General features: G+C 46.3%; 1 protein-coding gene across 1 annotated transcript in view; it reads left to right on the top strand.

The window, feature by feature from the left end:
• MLH1 (mutL homolog 1) overlaps nucleotides 1–13909 on the top strand; it is a 440315-nt gene that overhangs the window by 54738 nt on the left and 371668 nt on the right. Inside the window, exon 4 of the mRNA XM_078685874.1 lies at nucleotides 12429–12502. Within this exon, the coding sequence (XP_078542000.1) occupies nucleotides 12429–12502 (74 nt within the window). The remainder of the gene's footprint in view (nucleotides 1–12428; nucleotides 12503–13909) is intronic.

Below are 13909 nucleotides of genomic sequence, written 5' to 3'. Positions count from 1 at the left end.
AGCCTCTCTTATCTACCCCCAAATTGGGCACCCCTAACCTCAAATACTTAGGCGTCTAGCAGTGGTGAAGAATTTAATCAAATATCTTCTTGTCCAGGGGACGGGATGCTTGAGAAACCTACTGATCCTGTAAAAACATTTTGTAAAAAATTCACTTGTCCCTTTTGGTGCCATGCAGAGAGGTGACAAAATATGGCAGCATTTTTATTCTTGTTTTACAAAGAAAAAGAAAGCTGTTCCTCTGGGTTGAAAAATCACCTACCAACTAATTAGTGGTGGTGAGTTAGAGAAGAGAGAAAGGAGGTAGAGGGATCGGGGATCCCGCTTTTGCGGAACTAGGGTCCTCACACACCCAGCAAGCTAGGTGTCATGCTTCATCATATGGACCTGCTCCTCGTTGAGCCGGCGCTGCAATGCTCAACGGGCACCCGCGAAGGGGCTCTTTATCGGAGATCTTTTGTTCCTTTGCCGTATGATGAAGTGGGGGGTATGTGGCCCGTGTGTGTGTAGATAGTGTGTGGTGCTGTGGGGGTGAGTTAAAAAAAGTTGGATATTCCAAGGCGATACGTTTTATTCTGGTTGGTAATCCACCTTACTAAAAAGAAATATATAAAGAAGAGAGGCACCGGCCCTGTTGGGGGGATGTTCATTCACTAATGTGCTCTTCTCTTTGGGTCGACATGTCTCTTACCCTGTTGGTCTGATAGTACCGTGGCAATTCTTCAGGACCTATATAAGTGTAATCAGTGTAAAAAGAGGTGTGGGGTTGAGTATCTACACTAAACGGTGCTGCTAAATAAGGAGCTACCATTCAGAGGGGACTACCTATCTAAGTTTGTGTAGTCTAAAAGTAAAGGAGCTGGGGATATAAATGAGTGGGAGCAAAGGAGAATAGTACATTAAGAACGTGGTGTCCTGGTTATCTCCAAACAGTTTTACACTTGCATTCCTTATTGATCAGACCTCCTAACTAAGCATTGCAATTACAATGCCATATAGTTAAAAACAAATAAAAACATATAACACAGTGGTAATTTCTCTCATGCAATTTGGACCCATGTTGGTGGCCCCAAACGATGTCTGTGCATATATTAATGTCATCAGGCGCTATCATTATGTAATAGATGAATCACAGGGATGTTGCATTTGGTTAAACGTAAGTTAAAAAACAGGTTTAAAAAACATATTCTCTCACTATGCTTCACTCATTATGGGTACATAAGGTGGTGTCTAAGCATGTTATATTAGTATCATGCGGTATTAACATCCGCTTGATATGGCACCAAGTTTTCGCTGGGATATTAAAAACAAGGCTTGGTGTAGGAAGTGCCCAAACTCACCTCCCTCATAGATGCGAGGTGCTTCAACGTGGGCGGGAGGGTCACAGGGCGCCTCTATAGTAGGAGCCCTGCTTGGTAAAAAAGTATGGTTTATTGTGGGTATAAGTCCCTGCTCTGAGAAGCCGTCTGTTAGACAGGGCACTGACTACCTGCAGCACTGACGGCGGAGCCCTTCCGCGGCTCCGCTGGGGAGGCTGAGAGAACCTGCAGCGCCACGAATGGCGCCTACAGAATGTCCCCGCCCGCCGCGGACCGAAGCGGCTCCCCGCCCGGCGAAGGTGTCACTCACCTCATTTTAGTCAAACGTAGGTCCCTTCTTATCTACTTGACTCATCTGGAGTCCACGTTGGTAACCTACCCTCCGTCACTCGTCCCACGGTCGTGGATGTGTCCGATACCCCGGAGAGTGGTATTGTAGTGGAACGCGGGAGGTGCTGGGCGTGGTTACGCACCTGGACTTCCGGGTGTGTGCAATGCAAGATTCCTTGATGTTTGGCTTACTGTGGCGGCCATCTTGGAATGATATTAATTATGTCTTTTGGGATCAAGTATCGAAACTTGCCTTGATTAGTAGAGTATACATTTTGCAGTTTACACAGTTAGTGGACATATTTGTCAGGCGTGTCATCTGTAGCGTCTAGTTTAGAAATGTGAATTGCGTGGTTCCTGTAGTGTGATGCATGGTAGGATGCGGGGGCCTACTCTGAGTGATGTTTACTAATGTTTATGGAGCCAGTATGGGCACTTATTTACCTATGCAGGTGTCTCAAAACACCGTTGTCGTTCAGGGTGACTTTGAAGGGGTGATCCTCCTCAGAACGATGTGAGGTATCCCAATTAAGTGGAGTATTTAGAAGGCGGCTAGGTCAGATATCTTGGTGTTCTCGAAGGGAACATATAATATGGATTAGTGTATGGTGTTGAGTAGTTACCCACCTCATGAACCACGTGTGCGCCTCTAGTGGTGTTGCAAATGAAAGTATTAATATTAAATTCTAGAGTGGCAGGTGTGGTGTCCTTCACTCACTTATTCCAAAAATAGAGGGTACATAAGCAGCTTGATACATACGTGTGTCAGGGGGTTACCTTCTATTCAGTGATGCCCATGGTATGTCGTCATTGAGCCCCTTCATGGATGTGGACAATCAATGTATCCAGCGCTGCTCATTCCTAAAAAGTGTGTTTTGTGTGCTACCAGGGAGGTGGTCTAGTACTAGCCATTCTAGTGATTCAGGGTCATGGCCTTTCTCATGGTAGTGTGTGTACATTTTGGTAGTTAGTCTATGGCACCTGATATTGCTTTTATGCTCCGTGATCCTTATTTTCACTGATCGCATCGTCATTCCTTCATACAATTCGCCACAAGGACATGTGAGCAGATATAGACATCTGGTGGTGTTACAATTCGTGTGTTTGTTCAGTGTCCATGTAAAAGAATTGGTTAAAGTGATAGTTTTGGAACAACCCCCGCATGGATAGTGTCCTTTGACGGCGGGGAGATCCCAAAGGGTTCTTTGTGGGTTGATGGTTTGGTTCCTGGGTCTAGTGTGTATTATTGCATCCTTAAGGTTCTGTGTCCTTTTGAAGGCAAATCTCGGCATCGGGAGGTCTAGTGAGCCTGTGTTTAGGATGCCCCAGTGTTTTTTAATGATCCCTTTGATACGTGTAGAATTGGGGGTGAATGAGGTCACACAAGTCAGTGATTCTGTTTCCTCCTCCTTTTTTCTGCAGCAATGTTTCCCTGGGGTTGTAGAGTGCCCTTTTGGAGGAGTCCCTTATCAACTTATTGGGGTAACCCCTAGTCTTGAGGTTATCCTCTATGACTTTAGCCTCTCTCTTGTATTCAGTGGTGGAGCTGCAGTTGCGTCTCAGACGCAGAAATTGCCCAAATGGTAGGTTGTCCCTAAGGCTCTTCGGGTGATGACTCTGATAGAGTAGCAAGCTATTCCTGTCAGTTGGCTTGCGATAGAGTGTCGTGGCGAAACCTTCACTTGTTAGTTGTATATTGAGATCTAGGAAGGGTATACTGGTTGCTGAGATCGTGTGAGTGAATCTAAGATGTTGATTTTGAGTGTTGACCCATTCACAAAATGATTCACATGTGATCTGGTCACCCTTCCAGAAGATCAAGATGTTATCTATAAATCTCCTCCATAGTATGATGTTACTCAGATACTGGTTGTTGTCACCCCTGATGATGTTTTCCTCAAAGTGGGCCATGTACAGACAGGCCATACGAGGACCAAATGTGCTCCCCATTGATGTGCCATGGGACTGGTGGTACAGCTGCTTCTGGTACTCGAAAACGTTCTCTGTGAGTGCCATCGCCGCGCACCCCATGATGAATGAGATCGGTGTCGGGGAATCCCACTCATCTTTGTTTCTTAGCCAATTTTCCACCACTTCCAGTGTGTCTCTCTGGGGTATGTTGGTGTATAATTGCTTTACGTCTAATGTGACCAGTAAGTTGATGTTTGATGTGTTTGTCAACCCATCAAGGACACGCAAGATGTCGGTGGTGTCTTGCATGTAGGCTGGTGTCTCTGCAACTATGGGTTGTAAGAAGTGGTCACAGAACCTGGAGAGTGGTTCCAGAAGGGATCCTATTCCTGATACGATCGGTCTCCCGGGCACTAGTGAGGTGCCCTTGTGTATTTTTGGCAGGGTATAAAAGTAAGGAATTTTAGGATCAGAAGTGATCAGAAAATCTGCCTCCTTTTTGGATATCCATCCATTTGTTTCAGCTTCTGTTACCATACTTATGATCTCAGTTTTGAGTCTAGGTGTGGGGTCAGTCTGGATAGGTGTATAGTATCTGGTGTTGTTCAACTGGCGCCTACACTCCTGATCATAATCATTAGTGCATTGGATCACTGTGGCTCCCTCTTTGTCTGCCATCTTTATGGTGATACTAGTGTCCTCAGCTAGAGATTTGGCCGCTGCTTGTTCTGTTTTCGAAAGGTTACTGAACGTGTGGGTAAATGTGATTCCATCTAGCTCTTTTAGGACTGCTTTCTCGAGATGTCAGTACTTCTGGGGGAACCATCCCATTGTTAGGGGTGAAAGTTGAGGGATTCCTCAGTCCTGAGTCATGGTTTTCTTTTGGGGAGGTATCATGAAAGAACGCCTTTAGGCGAATCTTTCTGAATAGTGCTTGGATTTCACTATTATCTCCGAATCTGTCAGTTCCCGGAGTAGGTACAAAGCCCATCCCTTTCTCCAGGACCCTGGTTTCAATGTCCGTCAGTGGTCTCCCGGATAAGTTGACCACCAGGGTGTTCAATTCCTTTTCCCCTTGGTTCTGTCCCTGTTCTCCCCCTGTGGGGTGGTTTGGTCCTGCCATTGCACCACTTTGGGATTTCCTCTGTTGCGCCCTGTTCCTCTGCCCCAACCTCTGCCTAAAAAAGGAGGGTTCTCAAAAGGATAGTACTGTGGGGGGCATTGAGGGTACATGGGCATTTGCCAGAACGGGGGAGCCTGCATGGGCGGACGTGGCGCTTGGTATTGTTGTGTTTGGTTGTAGTTGGTATTGGGGTAGTTGCGGTTCCTTTTCTGAATGTTATTCCCTCCGCTGTCAGGGCTGGAATTGCTATCACTGGAACCTCTCCTACTCCCTTCTGTGTCCTCATCAGATGAGTATCCTCTATTGGATGAGGTGTAGTCATCCTTGAGGTAGGGGAATACTGTTTTCTTATTGAATTTTTGTATATCTTTCTGAAGTTTGGTTACCTTCCTTTTGAGCAAGTATTCTTTGTTTTCGGCAATTTCACTGTTGATCTCTGCCAGCTTAGACCTGAAAGGTGTTGATAGTTCTACCGACTTCAGAGCTGCTTCCGCTGCCTGTATTTTGACCAATAGGGCATCGGCGAGTCTCTGTGCTGTGTTGATTATTAAGACTAGGCGGTCTCTGGTGCACTTCCAAGAGACCCCACACCAGTCTTGTTTGAAGGCAGGGTCTTCCAGGAAGATCCTTGGTATGATATTAACTATCAGACCATTGGGGGCTATATTAGCTCGCAAATATTCGGTCATCATAGCCCCGTGTAGGGTTATTTTTATCCATTCTTTTTTCAGGACAGTTAGTGCAGCCCAATCTTCACTTTGTGAACCTGAGGCCATATTAGATGCGGTTCCTAAAATAGAGGGTGCCCTCTGTAGGATATCAGCCATTGCTTCCTCATCGAAGCTAATGCCTTGGTTGTTTTCCATGGTAAAAAGCCTTTTTATTCTATCACAGTTTGATTTTGGCTTCTTTGATAATGCCAAGGCTCATGTTATATCAAGGTTTGTATTGTTGCATGACTGTGATTTTTCCATCTTTCTTCAAATCTACACAAAGGGTGTGAAATTATGAAGGAAGTGACAAGGTGTGAATGCCATGTGAGTCTTTGCACACCCATTAACTTACAAGTTCAAAGGATTCTAACCTCTGTCAATATTGGAAAAAGTTGAAAAATTACTCTTAACAAGGGCAGACCTTAAAACATTTTCCATGATGGGTAAAAAAGGGAATGTAGGAAAAAATTATTTGCAATTGCTTAGCAGATTTTCACAAGAACCGATAAATGCATTTATATTTGCTGATGCGAACATGGAAATCAGAAACGTTTGCTGGAGTACAGGTTCCAGGCCTTCCTCAGTGAACTCCTGTTGATTTCTGATTGTGGTGAATCTTCACCAGTGCAAGCACATATACCTTTTGTGAATGTTCTAAACAACTGAGCCTATAGTTAATTTTCATGTTGTCAAGAGTGGTTTAACGCCGATTCTTCATTATTAATTTGTTCTTTTTTTATACATATATTGGCATATATCAACCACTTTTTACAAAATAATGCCTCAAAGTAATAGTTTGTTGAGTTGTACTATAGTTTGATTAGGAGTATTCTTAGATTGTTACATTTACTAAATGACTTTTTTTTTAAATCAATTTTATTGAATTTTCCAAAACTCAAGAAATTCATTGGCAGCAAGTCAAACGCAGTTGGAGTGTACCTACAGTTAATCTCAGTCAATAACTCATGGGGTACCTGTTCAAATCGGGCACAGCAGGCTGGGGTTACAATACAGGGAGACAGAGAATAAACAGGTCATCACGGTGGCAACAAGTGGAACCATTTACCCCACACTTTCCCGAATAACTCCGGGCAGCCCCTGGCCTCAAAGAGAGATTCTTCCTGCAGCCCACACCCCCACAACAGTCCACTCCCTTCCGCCACTTTTGCACCGTCGGTGCCTTAGCCTGAGACCAGAGCGCTGCAGTGTCTCTTTTCGCCACCGCCACCGCTGTCCCCAGAAAGCGCTTATCGGCCCTGGAGCCGTCTAGGCCGTCGAACACCCCCAGGAGCACACGTCTTGGGTCGTGGGGAACCTCCCATCCCAGGGCATGTGTAAGATCGCATTCAATTTCCTTCCAGAATGGGTCCAAAGCTGGGCAATGCCATACCATGTGGTAAAAGTCCGCTGGCGCGGTGTCGCAGCGCGGGCAGGCCTCAAGCGGGCCCGAAAAAGGCGCAGTGGAGTAAGATAGGCTGCATGCAAATAATATAGTTGTACCAGGCGCAGCTTGGAGGACGTGGTCAGGGTTTTGGGTGCCATAAGGGCATCACGCCAATCCGCGTCTTCTAGAGGGCCCAGCCATCCCTCCCATCGTGTTCGGTGCCGGTCTAGAAATGCAGGCCATAATTAACTAGTGACCGGTATATGCGGGACCCCCTCCCTACCCCCCAGATTCCCCATCATCACCTGGGCTTCAAGCGGGCTGAACTCCGGAAGAGTGGCAGGGGAAGGGATATGTGCGTGAAGGGCGTGTCTGAGTTGCAAATATTTGTAGAATTGGGAATGATGGAGTGCATGTCGTTGCTGTAGTTCAGCGAAGAAGCGAATGTGATCCCCCACCGATATGTCTCCAAGCAACGAGATTCCCACGAGGTCCCATCGGCGGAACCCCTGCAGGGACGAGACCTCGCCCAGAAAGGTTCCGCACCAGAGCGGCGTCTGTCGAGTGTTCGTGCGGTTCCAATGCACATGGTGCAAAGCTGTGCGCCAGGCTATGAGCTCCGCTCTCGTGACCGGGGGTAGGGCCTGCGGCACTGGACTGTCGTATTAGAAGGACTGAATCTGCGCGAAATCTACCATGGCAAGTTCAACGCGGTATGACGGGTCGGACCAGCCGCCCGCAAACCAATCGTGGATCACGATAAGTCTTGTGGCGAGGTAGTAGAGGTGGAGAGTAGTCACTCCCATACCTCCATCGAAGGGGGGATACGACAGTGCGCCAGGGATAGGCGCGGCCTCCCTCCTCCCCAGAGAAAGCGGGTAAGGATGCCGTCTAGTTCCCGGAACCAACTCCCCGGGAGGTGGGCGGTGATATTCTGCAAAATATAAAGGAAGCGGGGGAGAATCATCATTTTGATGGGCGCGCTTCTGCCCAAGGGGTTAAGGGGGAGGACCTGCCACTTCTTGAGGTCGGACTTCATCCGGGTGACTAGAGGCGCAACGTTTAAGGCCCACTTGAGCTCTGGCAGAAGGGTGATCCAGACGCCCAAATATTTGAACGATTGCTTCCGTAAGGGAATATTCGCCTGCCAGTCAAAGCAGGCCCGGGAGGGATGTAGAGGGACCAGTGTTGATTTCGCCGGGTTTAACCGGAGCCCAGAGACCCGCTCGAAAGCGGAGAGGACCTCCAGACATCGGGGCCCAGAAATGTCCAGGTCCGCCAAGTAGAGCAGGACATCGTCTGCATAAAGGGCAATCTTGTCAACCTGGCTCGAGTCCCAGGCCCAGCCTCTGATGAGAGGGTCGTGCCGGATGAACGCCGCCAGGGGTTCCATTACCAGCGCGAACAGCAAATGTGAAAGCGGGCACCCTTGTCGCGTGCCCCTCCGAATCGGGAAGGTCTTGGAAAGCTCACCGTTGATGAGAACACGGGCTCTGGGGTTGGTGTAGAGGACCCTGACCAGGTAGCGGAGGGAAGGCCGAAGCCCATCCTCTCCAGCACATCCTCAAGGTACGTCCAATCCACCGTATCGAAAGCCTTCTCAAAGTTAATGAAAAGCAATGCCAGATACGGGGTTAGACGATCGCGGTGAGCCATAGACAAGTGGAGGCGGCGGATGCAGTGACGAGTGCCCCTGGCAGGCATGAACCCGCACTGGTCGGGATGGACCAACTCCTGTAGGAGGGGTCTTAGTCTCTGGGCTATCACGGTAGCGAAGATTTTGAGCTCTGTGTTAAGCAGCGAGATCGGGTGATAGTCTGCACAGTCCAGGGAGAGTGGCTGCGTTTTCGGAATGACCACTATGGTGGCTATATCGGATTCTGGTGGGAAGGAACCCGTTTCAGTCACATGGTTGAATAAAGCCACTAAATGGGGGAGAAGGATCTCGCAAAAGGTTGCGTAGTACTCCTGGGGATAGCGGTCCGGACCGGGTGTCTTACCGGGGTGCAGAAGTGATATCGCCTCGCTAATCTCTGGGGTGAAGAGGTGGTCCAACTCCTCCTCAGTCTCCCGGGGGAGACATGGCAGCCGGGCCCCCTTCCCCTCCAGCCACTCCGCCAGCGGAACTACAGGGGGGCGGGCAGCGTATAAGTTCGCATAATAGTCAGCGAAAGTTTGTGCTATGGCGGAGGATGTCACGTGGTGGGCCCCGGTAGCCTACCGGATCTCAGGGATTACGCGGTTGAACTTGGGGTAAGACACTAGGTTGTGTAGGAGCTACTAAATTACTTTATCAGAATCATTGCAGGTAATGCAAGCTGAGCTCAATGTATTTTGTTAGATCTCTCACTATAACAGTAAAGGGCCTTGTGTAAAAGAATTATGCATATGCAAGCTTGATCAGCTTCTGCACATGGATACAAACTGTACCTTAGTGGCAGACCATTTCCCTTCATTGATCCAGATTGTGGTAATGTAATCTGGCAGCAAAAGGTTTGGTGCTGCAGTGAGTTAGGCCTACTTGTTCGGTGGCCAAAATAATCACTAAAACTTGTTGTCCTTCAACCCAAACGTTGTGTTTGGCTCTGATAAATGCCCCCCAAACACTGTTAGGCTCTGAATATATATATATATATATATATATATATATATATATATATATATATATATATATATATATCTATATCGCTCCATGGGGTTGTCCAAGTAGCGGGTAGCACCCGAGCCTGCGTGCGCCTTCCCCAAAGCGTTAGTTGGTATGGGCAGTTGCGTGTTTGAAATAGGCCCGACGCGTTTCGGAAATTTATTTTCCTCATCAGGGGCCAGCAGTAAAGTGCATGACGTCTACCATCTCCCTGTATGAAAACACATATTGTGCTTGTGGGAGATGTAGTCCATATATCCTGGATGGATGCACTCTCAAATTACTGCTCGTTCCAAGGCTCTACCATGAGCCCCAAACATCACTCCTGTCCTCATCCATCACGCAGCTCCACATACGAGACTCCTTGGATAGCGAGTCTCGTGGCCCCCGTTTCTTCGGGGTGGTGCAACCCAGCGGCAGGACCGCCGCTAATGTATTCCGCTCCATGGGGTTGTCCAAGTAGCGGGTAGCACCCGAGCCTGCGTGCGCCTTCCCCAAAGCGTTAGTTGGTATGGGCAGTTGCGTGTTTGAAATAGGCCCGACGCGTTTCGGAAATTTATTTTCCTCATCAGGGGCCAGCAGTAAAGTGCATGACGTCTACCATCTCCCTGTATGAAAACACATATTGTGCTTGTGGGAGATGTAGTCCATATATATATATATATATTCAGAGCCTATGTATAGAGAGAGAGAGAGAGAGAGAGAGAGAGAGACACACCCCGCAGATGAGTACTGCACCCCTTCTCCCGAAGTGCTAGCTAGAATAGACTTGAAAGAGAATGCCCATACAGAAATACAAAAGCAACCTACAGGTGGATTATTTAAACTTCCCAACATGTCTTGATGCATTCAGCAAACCACAGCAATGAACATAAATTGCAATTTCCAGAACAACAGAAGTCCTCTTAAACAGAAATTTACTCATGCGGTACCAATAACATGTGTATGGCACGTCATTAGGCAAAAGAAATTCCAAATAAACTGTTCCCCAACCTAATAAACCTCAGGTTTAGTAGGGAAAAATCCAAAAATCTTATCAGAAGCACATAGAAGAAATACAAAGTCCATGAATTCCAAATAATCCCGCTTATTAATTAACTGAATGTCATATTTGAAAATAGCAGTTGGAGAGATGCCAAGCAGACCACGTTTCGACTTTCTGTGATTTCAGGACATAGGAAAGCCTCAGCCAAAACCTCTCATACCTTTCTCTAGTTCCTGGGAGATCGTCCTTTGTCTCTTTCTTAATTAACCAGGATGCCTTTCATAGTATTTCTTCAACTATGAAAGGCCGGTCCCAATCAGACAGTAGCTCACTACCCTCCTTCACAATGGCAAAGTCTACTTGGCAGCCCCTCCACTGGATCTCATATCTGGATGTGATACATTAGTGAGGCTCTCTCGTGAGCAAGTGGTGTTGCTGAGGCCACAAATACCATAACCTTTCCTTCCAGTGCTGACTGACTCATACTATAGAGAAAGTTCCCATTCACCAGGTGCTCTGCATAGTCCAAATACCTCTGTCCAATGTCTTGACCACAGTACTAGCAGGATATTGGCCATCTCCTCTGCTGCACACTTAGTGCAGGGTGACATAACATGTGTGGAATGCGCTGTCAGAGACCTTGCACTGTCCTATGAAACCCAGTCAGGCCTTCTGTTCCCCAGACTTAAAGCTTGTGCCCCTCTAGAGAGTAGTGACCAGGTCTTAAGTGACAAAAGAGCCCAGCAAAGTTGGTGCTTGAATTTAAATGAGTGTGCAACTGTTGCAGTACACCAAAGCCATAGGACCCTTGATAGGCATGGATTAGCCTATACCAGTCTGCTTAATTAAGAAATCATACTGTGTGCTCACCAACTCTTCTGCTTATGTCACTGTCACCATTTAATGTATTACTGCCTGAAACTCTGTGGGTCATATCGGAGTAGAATTGTGCTTACTTTAAAGGAGATTTCCTGCCTCTTCCCTCTGTCTCCACAGCATTTTCTCCACAGTGCTGTCCTTATAACACTGTCTCCATAGAATAGTCTTTAAACTTAGGGCTATTACTGGAGCACATCCCCTCCTGCCTAGCAGCTCGAGCTGACACCACTTGCCGGTTGATTTGAGAGTGGTTGGCCCACTCTAGTCCCCGTGGAATATGTGATGGAGCCCGCAGGCATTTACACCGCATGCCGTTACCACTCAGTCAGTACCCCAGGGGTGACGTTACCACAGAGTACATTAGCACGCAAGACGTTACAATGACTTGCTTTAGGGGAATTGGACTTTGGAATAGTATAAACTACTATTCCAGCACCAGTTTACACAACAGTGGGGAAGGTCTTGGACGAAAAATCCGAGACCTGTTCAACAACGTGTCCCCTACAGCAAGTCGTAACAACTTGCTTGCTAAAGTAATGCATGGTAACGTCCCATGTGGGATACCAACCTTGTTGTAAAAGCTAGTCATTGTAAAGACTGTAGTAAATATTTCCTGTCCCCAAGATCACAGAGCCATCTTCCTTCTCACTGCAGGCCTTCTCCCCTTGCTCCTAACTGCAGCCAGTGTCCTCCTGCATTTTCACGCAGGTCCTGTGAGAAGTCATTGCTCAAATATTGTAGTTAGAGAGCAGATTTTTCATACAAGAGTCTGGAGCTGCTCGGGTAGGAGATAATGCTCCTGATTACATGTAAGGCCCTTAGGTAACAGCAACTGCGGGTAGGTCCTGGAGGGCTTCATCCTCCCTCCAGCTGTCCCTGTCCCCTACCTTCCACACCACACGCCCCTATTCTATTACATCATTTACGCCCAGCATTCCAGATGCCAGCTCAGACATATAGATAATAAGACACCCAGGATAAACACCGATTTGCATGCCTTATTAGTGTGTACTTCCAAGCTCTTTCAATATTACATCTGATGCCTTCAGAATTCTTACTTTCTTAAACGATTCTCACTTTGTAAATCGATGTCTTTGTATTGTTAAGCATTTTTTTTAGTATATGTTTTCTGTTTCCTAGGCACTTGCTAGCATTAGTCACGTGGCCCATGTAACAATTACCACTAAAACAGCGGATGGAAAGTGTGCATACAGGTATGCTTGTCCTACAATAGTGTTGTTCAATTTCTATGTATTGCCTGTTGTTCCAATTAAAATGTAAATCTAAGCATGAAGCCAGTAAGATGACTTGGATTTTAAAAGTAGTCTACACCTATTCCTTTAGTTGAGATCTGACATCTGGTTAAAAGTTAATTCATTACTGTTGGTTTTCAAGTTCTCATTTAACTCCACTGCTAATATCTTCATTTTCTAAGCAATGTTTAGGTGTTGTAGACTAAACATAAAACATATTTCAAAGTGGATGTACAGCGAAAAGTTCATTTTTTAAATCTTGGTTTTGCTCATCATTTTGGGTGTATTCTTGCCGCAGAGGAGCCAAAAGTGGTCAGTTACGCGTATAACTATGCCTCTTCATCTTGCTTCTCTTATGAGGGATGTAGCGTATGTTAATCTAAACACTCCCAGTGTTTAAGGATTGAAGTCATGAAGTTGGAATGATTTTTGTGTTTTTCCACTAGCATAAAAAAGTTTACATTAGTGCTAACAGCACTGAAAAGCATACAGTGAGCCCACCACTGTTGTGCTCAATTGAGGCCTTCCACTGCTGTTCTAGGTACCACGAATTGGAGTGGGCTATGAGGTCTTGCTTCTACCACCTTGATCTCTTTTTTCCAGTTCATCCAGAACTCTGTACCAAAACATGGAGCACTGGGATTTCTTAACAAATTAAGAAGGAGGATGCATATGTTCAGCTCATGTTGCTTTTTAAGAACCGGTCAGACTTGTATTTTGCAGCATTTAAATGCACCTACGGTTACCTAGGCACCAAATTCATTATTTTACACATATGAGAACTAAATAACCAGCAAACTATAATGGAAGCCACAACACTGCAACGAATCTGTCTATAACACACCAAAACAACACTTCTTATATGCACCACATGAATCATTCACTCAACCACTTCATCTCCAATTGTCCTACACATGCAAGGGTTTGCTCTCCAAAATATAATGGCCTACAGTTGAACCAGGTTATGTGCAACAGACTGAGCAATGGCCAACTGTATTCAACCTTGCTCTGAAACTCATTGGACATTTCTTTTGCAAACTCAGTCGAAGTGAAAATACTAGGTCAAGCAAACCGAACTTTCTGCGAGGCCATACCCACTGCAGTACAGTGCCATACAACAGATCACTAACATATTTATGCAGAGAGCTGATTTAGAGAGAAATGTTAAGTTTTAATGCTTGCAATGCCGAAGTCTCTGTTGGTGCGGTAACAAGTGACCTGTTACACACCATTTGTTATAGAGTATAAGGCGTGGTAGTCCCAGGCATGAACAGAAACAATGACTTTAAAGGCAACTGGGAGTAAACTCCCTGCATGTCCGCGCCACACCTATTTATTTTGAAGAAATACATTCTTGCTTTAGAGTGT

Source organism: Lissotriton helveticus, chromosome 4_1 (assembly GCF_964261635.1).
Source record: "Lissotriton helveticus chromosome 4_1, aLisHel1.1, whole genome shotgun sequence".
NCBI lineage: Eukaryota > Metazoa > Chordata > Amphibia > Caudata > Salamandridae > Lissotriton > Lissotriton helveticus.
Note: the sequence above shows the minus strand (reverse complement) of the source record. Positions and strands in the feature narration are given on the sequence as shown.